The sequence below is a fragment of the Chanos chanos genome, chromosome 7, assembly GCF_902362185.1.
Source record: "Chanos chanos chromosome 7, fChaCha1.1, whole genome shotgun sequence".
Lineage (NCBI taxonomy): Eukaryota > Metazoa > Chordata > Actinopteri > Gonorynchiformes > Chanidae > Chanos > Chanos chanos.
This window is the reverse complement of record NC_044501.1, coordinates 40,364,897-40,373,738: the sequence shown is the minus strand read 5'-3', so window position 1 is coordinate 40,373,738 and position 8,842 is coordinate 40,364,897. Positions and strand designations below refer to the sequence as shown.

Genomic DNA, 8,842 nt, shown 5'->3' with positions numbered 1-8,842 from the left:
CCGTATGTGTAAGCGGCCATCAATTCAAAACCATTTTTTTTTAAATTCTTAAACTTTGTAAAAACTGTTTTCAACTTTGAACATTTCTTAGAGAGCATAGTACAATTTACAATTTGGTGTTTAGCAGACGCTTTTAACGAAAGCGACTTACAATAAGCGCGTCGATCGAGTTTAATGACCTAGTAAGCAAAAGATCATGGTAAGAATGCAAACCGATTATTCTCAGTACCACACTCCTGTATGTTCTTCGATGATAGAGAAGAAAAACAATGAAGAAGACCTGTGACGTAGAGATAAGGTTAGTACGTATATTTTGTTTTGTTTCGATTTTTTTTTTATATGCCACAACATAAAAAGAGAGGTTACGCATTGGGGGACAGGTGGATTCTGAAAAGGTGGGTTTTCAGTCTCTTTCGGAAGATGGCAAGAGATTCCACAGTTCTAACTGATTGAGGAAGGTCGCTCCACCACAGCGGAGCAAGGGCAGAGAAAAGACATGGTCGAAAGGAACGGCTGCCAGGTTCTTGAAGTGAAGAGTAGTAGAATCTCTTTGAACCTATAGGAGGCATCAGATCTGGCCCTGAGCAATCTGGTGGCCTAGGCAAGAGTTTAGCTGGTGCTGTTTGCATCGCAGCCCATTCCATCACCAATCCTTGTGTTTATACACTCACACAGAAACTGCTAAGCCACATGATAGCCTGTAACATTCTAAAGACAAACAGCAAGAGTAATTACACCTGGAATTCATGCTGAAACCATGTATTCAATGGAGTACTTCTCTCATATGATGCATGCTGTTTGCTGTACATATAAGACTAATCAATAATGAAAATGTAAAGGCTTACGACTTAATTGCACAATGGGATGAAAAAGCAGGGCGGCACGGTGGTGCAGTTGGTAGCACTGTTGCCTCACAGCAAGAAGGTCTCGGGTTTGATTCTTTCTGTATGGAAGTTTGCGTGTTCTCCCTGTGTCTGCATGGGTTTCCTTTGGGAGCTCCGGTTTCCTCCCACAGTCCGAAGACATGCAGCTTAGGTGCATTGGAGACACTAAATTGCCCCTAGGTATGAATGTGAGTGTGTTTGTCCTTGTTTCTGCCCTGTGATAGACTGGCAACCTGCCTTTTGCCTAAGATGTCAATAAAAATGTACATCTGGTTTCTTGAGGCAGACAGTGGATGGTTCCTGCAGCACACTTAAGAGAAAGTGTATTTCTCAAAATTATGTTTAAGGTTAGTCCCCAAACACTTGAACAGTTGTTTTTTTTCCAACTTTCCTTAATGAATTTAAGGTGGGAGTAACTGACGTCAACTCTTGCTATTTATTAAATTAGTGAACTTTACTATTCACTCATCACATTACTTCTGTCCTTTCCCTGTTTTTCCTCCTCTTCTTCTTTTTCTTCCCTGTGCAGTAGAAGGCTTTGGTCTTTCTGATATGATAAACATATTTGAATTCAGAGGCGCAAAAAGGGGGTATGCAACATATGCAGCACGTAGGGGCACTAAGTGAAGGAGCGCACCAAAGGAATAGTGAAAAATATGCATACCAGTGTACGAGACACGAAAATGTGTCTTTGACGTCAATTGTCTTTGTTTTGTCATTCGAAATAGGTACATACTATATTATAGACATTTTTTTGAAGTTACAGCCAGGTCTAGACCAGTCACACGGACAAGACAGGCTACTTATTCGTTACGACTGCTGTCCATTGGCTGTATTAATGATTCAAGTTAAAATGTTGTCATAAAAGATTCTAGAGCGCGAGGCTTTTCGACATCCTGTGATCTAAGTTGTCAGCTTGTCATGACGTAGAGAAAATAGTGTTAGTAAAAAAAAAAGTAAAATAATTTAGTAATTTTGAATTGTTTTTTCTTCCCTCATTTGGGGCGCCCCTAACGATGGACAATGCTCCTAGCATTTGCCTGTGCCACCTATGCGTCAGGCTGGCTCTGGGAGGTATCATATTCATGTCAGAATTGCTATTTGTTGGAATGGCATTTCACAGGTTGTAAATAAGGATGATCTCTGTGCTAATACTCTTGGTTTGCATATGTGTGTATTTCAAGGTTAAATCTACATACTTTATATAGCTCACAGAACCAATGTACATGTAGGGAAACCTTTACTTTGAGTATGTTTAATCTGTATTTGTAGATGTGTCATTCTGGCATTTTGTACATTTTTATAGGATGTTTGATGTCAGAGGTCAGAGGTCAGAAATGAAGAAGTGGATCCACTGCTTTAACGGGACCATGGCGATTATCTTCTGTGTGGCACTGAGTGACTATGACCTGGTCTTGGGAGAGGATGAGGAGATGGTATTATTTAAAAACACTACAAGTCTGTCATAGTCTATAGACATTTTTATACTCCAGTTACTAAAAGAGTACTCCAAGCTTTGTTTTACAGATCATCCTTTGTTATGTCAAAAGCATTTTGCAATGGTCATGTAATAGCAATGAAGCCAAGGGGTTTTCGCTGAAGAAAATCTCTAATACTCATTCGCTGATGAACTCACGAAGAATAAGTAGGACATGTTTATCCAGAATGATATTTCACAAAGCAGTGTTTCCTGGTTTGCTAGATTTGGCGTAATGTCAAAAAGCGGAACTGTCAGGGAGGAGGAAGCCTTAACAGTACTCCTGATGAACTGACTTTTCTCAAGATAAAGTAAAGTAAAGTAAAGTCTCCGTGATGTGAATGAAGTTCATCTCACATTCAGTGAGAGATTTATGACACATTTTTTTCTCATTTAGATGAAGCAGAATAAAATATACTCAATGTGAAGAAAAACAAAGAATATACCTTTGTGTGAAAAACAACCCTTTTTGTGTGAAACTAAAGAATTCATTTACACCACTTGTCTTAAAACATAGGATAATCAAAGGAAAAAAGGGGCGAACATTAAGTTCACCAACGGTGTAACCTTAAAGAACCGGTATGATATTCACCAGCGAATATTATAACCTTGCCATTTTTGTCTCCTCAGAGTCGAATGTACGAAAGCCTGAAATTGTTTGACAGCATCTGCAAGCGACGCGTGGGCTACTACACTTTTCTCCTCCTCAACAAGAAAGATCTGTTTGAGGAGAAGATTAAGAAGACCCCACTCACCGTTTGTTTTCCAGAATATGCAGGTAAAGGATTCACAGGGTGGATCCAGACCAATGGACTTAATTTCATTTTCACATATCACCAGAGGGGATTAGGTTGTACCCCTCAGCCATTTTTTTATTTTCCAATCTCATCTGGGGCCCGAGAGAAAAAACAAGTTCGGACAAAAGATCTCTTTTATGAGGACGAAACGGAGAGGTGAAACCGTTTCTCTCAGTGTGGCATAGGCTCCCTTTTTGACATCATTTGTTCTCGCCTCAATCCCTTGTAAGGTAGGCGTTTGTTTGTTTTTTTTTGGCTAGGATCCAACACGTACGAGGAGGCTGCAGACTACATCCGGCGTCAGTTTGAGGACCTGAGTAAGCACCGTCACATCAACACCCACTTCACGTGTGCGACTGACACAAAGGACATGCAGTTTGTCTTTGATGCTGTCACTGGTGTCTTAATCAGGGCTCTCCGCCCTTGTGGCTGCCCTTGGCACCTTGGGCCGAAAGATTAGAGAGGCTGGCTTAGGGCCGAAGTCGGCAGTTTCACAGACACACACACACACACACACACACACACACACACACACACCCCCCCCCCCCCCCCCCCCCCCCCCCCCTTGGTGGCGGCAGTGAAAAACTGTGGGCGGGGAGAGTGAATGAACAGTTTAGGTGTTGTAACCTGTCAAAGACAGAAAGCTTTATATTAAGTCAGAAAAGGAGAGTTCTGTTTCTGTTGTAGTGTGTTTAAGAGAAGTATGTAACAAGAGGATGTTTTGAGAATATTCAAAGCATGTATGAAATATTATTGTCAAAGTCTGCTAGAGAACCATGGGAACACGACAGCAAGTTAAACGAACAGGTAAACACAGAATATTGATAACTAATGCCACCACTGTGTGTCTGTGTGTGTTCTCTGCATTTTGGAAATATTTCTAGACTCCTTTTCCTTATTTTGCTAATAAAACACATTTACAATCCACACTGAAGCAGTTTATGTCTTTTTCTTAGTGTTTCACAAGGTTTGTTAAATTCATGGAAATGAAACCTTCTTGAGTATGCTCTCCTTGATGTCTTTCATTTGCAATTTTATATATGTTTCTTATAGGTTGAAGTGACATATTGACCTCTTACTCTTTTTCTTGTATCCCAGCAAAAATGTGATGGATGTATGTTTTCACACTTAGTTTGCTTGGTAAACCACTCTCGCCATTGCATTACTAGGAAGATGAGAAACTAGAATAACGTATTCTACAAGCCTTTGAAGAATGTCCTATCCTCTTCAGAACCTTTAGCTCCAAACACCCTCATCTCTCTGAACAGGCTGTCACCGTGACCAGACTTAAGACAGATATCTCTGTAGAATGTTATTGTAAACTGATACTGGTAAATCAGAAATATACTTGATTTATATTTCTGTCACTCTGTTATTTTTTTATGTATTTATTTATTTATTTGTTTATTTATTGGCATAATCCTTGGATATTTATAGGATCACTTTCTTGTATTTCTCTACTGTCTATTTGTGAATTAACTGGATACTTTATTTATTGATTGATTGATCTTGTTGAGACCATACGTATTGACAAATCTTTAAAAAAAAAAAAAATCATGTAAAACATGCTGGCTACTTCTTTCCTTCTCTTTATAAATCAATCACCGGTCTGTCTGTTTTAATCGTCCTATAGCGAACCTAAAGAGTACAAACATTATTGACTTACTCTAAGATATAGATACTGATACACTATACTGACTATTAATTTTGATGAATGTCCATTCCTTAAACTTTGGAAAGATTTCTGTTTTAAAATATTGATGGAGAAGGGCAACCCAAGAACAGTTACATTAGGACAGGTCCACAGAAGGTTTCATAAAGCGGTGACTACATAGTTTAATCTGTGGAGATAAGCTTCAGCTGCTCCTAAAGCCTTTTTTGTGTCAGGGTGGCCGAGTGGTCTAAGGCGCCAGACTCAAGGCTTAATACCTTCCAGCAGATGGGTGTTCTGGTTTCCAGGTGGAGGCGTGGGTTCGAATCCCACTTCTGACATCAGAGTTTTGTCTTCAAATAAATGTAAAGTAGTAGCAGTAAATGGCTTATAATAATAATAATAATAATAAATAAACAATAATACATTTAAAAAAAATTATGTAATGATATAAAATGTGTTGATTTAATTAGACATAATAGAACACCTTACAAAGGGAAGGGAAAGTGGAATGCAGACAAGAAAAATATGATTTATCAAGTTTACAGATCTTGTCCTTTTTCATCATTACTGTAGAAGCCTATAGTGTACACCTCCTCTGTCTGTCATTAATGATAACTAAATGAGCATGTGGTGACAAAGAACAGGCAGTACCATGTGTCTCTATAATTGGTAACAATACTGTACAGTCGCTAATGGTAACAAATGATCCTACATTTGTAGCGAAATCTGAATTCCAAAGATTACCTGCAATTCTTTGTGAGTAGACAAAAAAAATCTTAAATTAATGCACACAGCATCCGAACAAATATTAATCTATTAATTGTTACTTTATACTCATCTACTCTACAGATAGACTGAAGATGATAGAGGAGATACAGAGGAAGTTTACTGATGAAAACATAGACATGATAAACACACTTAACAGTAAGTGATGCCTCCCCCTACTGGAGATCACTGTTAAACGAAAAAAAAAAAAAAGAAAGAAAGAAATACCTGACCAATAAGCAGTGGGTGATGTGTACAATTATTATCTACTAACACAGTGAAGACTTTGAGTCAGCTGATACTGATACATCCGAATTCACAGCAAGCGCTGTCCTATCATTGACAGTATGCTGTTGTTTGAATGTAAAACAAAACAATACAAACTGAAACGACAACATGTTGTTATAAACTGTAGGATTTGTAGCCTGATTTAATGAACCGTTATACGATGTCATATTTTCTGCTTTCCAGAAATGGAGGAAACCCATAAAAGTTTTGCAGGTGATTTGTTTATTTATTTATTTATTTACTTACTTACTTACTTACTTATTTGTTTATTTATTTATTTACTTATTTATTTATTTACTTAAAAAGCACTGAAGAAAACAATAAATCTAAACTCAAAAGATCACCTTCTTTTTTCTCTAATATGTAATAAGTCATTTTTTACAAGGAAACATGAGAGTCTATAAGCAAGGACACACTGGAAAATCTTTTCAGATCAGTTTAGCTTCATGAAAATTTCAGATAGGAGATTTTAGACAGCAGGCAGGCATATACCGTTAGTTGTACAGCTGCACTGCTGTTTAACCAAGTTTGAGAAAGTATGATGTGCTGTTTTATGTACACATAGAAATGAGAAAGGGGGGGGGGGGGGGGGTAAACACATTACATGATGCCACCACAAACACTGCCTTTACTGGTCAAAGGTTGTTTGAAGGGCATATTAAGCATATATAGTTTCTCTGTGTATTGTCATGCCACTAGTACACAGAAAAAAAGTCATACTCAAGACAGAAGAGCTGAGCAGGCACGTTAATGTGGAAAAGATAAACCTGACACTTTAGCACAATGCTAGCATTTCATGGACAAAATCACCTTCCCTGAAAGAAACATGAAAGGACATTACTGTTTTTTCACTGCAGTTCTAATATATGGATACTATATTTGCAAAGACTAAAATAAAAAATGGGGCTGTTTTTTTTTTTTTGTTTGTTTTGTTTTGTTTTTTTTTTAAAGCAGGTGTAAATAATCGTTTCCACCGTTTAGCTTCATTCACTCATATTCACAGAAGACGCTCTCGCGAGTGCCCTCTAGGTGAATTGCAGCCAACAGCGGTACAGGGGCATTAATAGGAAGTGGACAAACTCCACATGGATGGGCTCTGTTATCACTTGGAAACGCCGCCTGCTTCAATTCAGTGTTTTCGAAAACGTAATCCCCATCTTAAGTCTTATCGCAAAATACAGTTTGTTGGGCCAACACTTCTGTTACATAGTGAGATTGTTCTTGAAGGTTTTTAATCAATGTACGTATTTCCCACGAATGTTTAAATTCAAATTATAGAAATGTGCGATGCAGCGTTTTATTCGTAGATTCGAACATTGCATCAGTTTAACTGTAGTCATCTCATACACTATTCAGTTGACAATGAAGCTGTATATCTTTTTTGAAGCGTAAGTTCATCGTTTTATTTTGGAAGTGCATCTCTGATGTCAGTACTCACCACATTACCGCCTATGTCTATGCACAGCCTTATGTAATATTACGCAGTGTCGTATAGGCTACATTTAAAAAAATAATGTTTTCAGTCATGCCACATTGCTGATAGTTTTCCTCTGGTAGTTGTATAGTTGTGAGGGGTCTACAATTGGTCGTCACCACGTTATCGTCTATATCTATATGTGTGTATATGTTCCATCGGTCACCAATAAAACATTTAAAAAGCAAGTAAGTCGCGAGTTCTCCCTCTGTATGATTAACCATCACCCCCCTTGTAGCATGGAAAATCGAGACTGATGATCAGAAAACTGTGGAGATTATGTGTCAGAAAAAAACTTTTTAAAAATATGTGTGCATCAGTTTAGCATTTAACACTTGTCATGCGAATGGTGTGAAGTACACAGAAGTTTTGGGTGTTGTTGTGAAAAGTGTGACGTTTGAAAGTGTTAAATAAGTTGAACACTGAATACTGCACAAGCTGTATGTCGAGCTGAAAAATGGAAACAACTATGAATTCATTTAATGTCTCTGCCCAGAAATGTATGAATTTCAAATTTGGAAATGTTTGGCATTGTATTATACTGACTGTGGTCCTCGCTGTTTCAAATAAACAAGATTGTTTTCATTCTTCAAAAAGCAGTTTCCTGCTGCTTCTGTCAGAGCTGCTGTTACATTCGTGTACTGTAACGGACATTTACTGCACTTGGATGCAATCACAATCAGTCAGACTAACGTTATGTCACAGTCCTCTCCTCTGTGTCGATGGAAAAACCAGCAAAAAAATGATGTCGCAAAAAGGACACATCCCTCTGTGTATCTATTTGATTTTAATTGTAGTTGATGTTCTTAATACAGAGTATTAGGGCCATGTGGAGGAAAAAAAAATCAGAGATTTGGAGAATGAGGTCGTGACATAACGATGATAAAGTTGTAATTTTACAAGGAAAAGTCATAATATTATGAGAATCAAGTCATAATTTTATGAGAACAAAAGTCATAATATTACGTTGTAATTTAGGATACGTGTTATTTTAGAGGAGAGATATCAGAAGAGCAGACTGCTGCCTGCGTCGAAATGAGGACTGAAACTGTAATCCTTTATTTGCTCATTAAGCAAAACTACATTTATCAAACATTTAATGATTAGATGATTAAAGTAAAGTTTCCTGTTGACTGATGTGTGTGGCACGACACGACGCCTGAGACAAACAGCAGTTTCCAGAAGCTCAGGCTGCCACTGACTGTCCTCTCACCCGTTTTGTTTGTTGCTGATAATACGTTTTCTCAAAAATTATGGGTTTTTTTTCCGCATGACATTTTACGATTTTATTCTGGTAATATTATTGTTATTTTTTTTTTTTGCATTTTTTTAAAATCAAAAGCAATTAAAGTTGTAGTTGCAGAGCCGGCCAGTGGTATAAGCGAACTCAGCAGTTGCTTAGGGCTTCTGTGGCCACCTGCGGGCCCCCCAGAGCGTTCAAACGTCCTACAAGAGAATTTTTTAAATCTCTTTATTAATTCATTTACATATGAAATATTGTAT

At 37.8% G+C, this 8,842-nt stretch overlaps 1 protein-coding gene and 1 non-coding gene across 2 annotated transcripts in view; both read left to right on the top strand.

Annotated features, from left to right (window-relative positions):
• Nucleotides 1–3,618, top strand: part of LOC115816379 (guanine nucleotide-binding protein G(i) subunit alpha-1-like) — an 8,563-nt gene extending 4,945 nt beyond the window's left edge. The window contains exons 6-8 of the mRNA XM_030779336.1: nt 2,191–2,320; nt 2,992–3,139; nt 3,419–3,618. Of these exons, the coding sequence (XP_030635196.1) occupies nt 2,191–2,320; nt 2,992–3,139; nt 3,419–3,618 (478 nt within the window). The remainder of the gene's footprint in view (nt 1–2,190; nt 2,321–2,991; nt 3,140–3,418) is intronic.
• A 1,422-nt stretch (nt 3,619–5,040) lies between these two features.
• trnal-caa (transfer RNA leucine (anticodon CAA)) lies at nt 5,041–5,150 on the top strand. The gene is made up of 2 exons: nt 5,041–5,078; nt 5,105–5,150. It is a non-coding gene; the product is annotated as a tRNA-Leu (tRNA).
• Nucleotides 5,151–8,842: the final 3,692 nt, after the last annotated feature.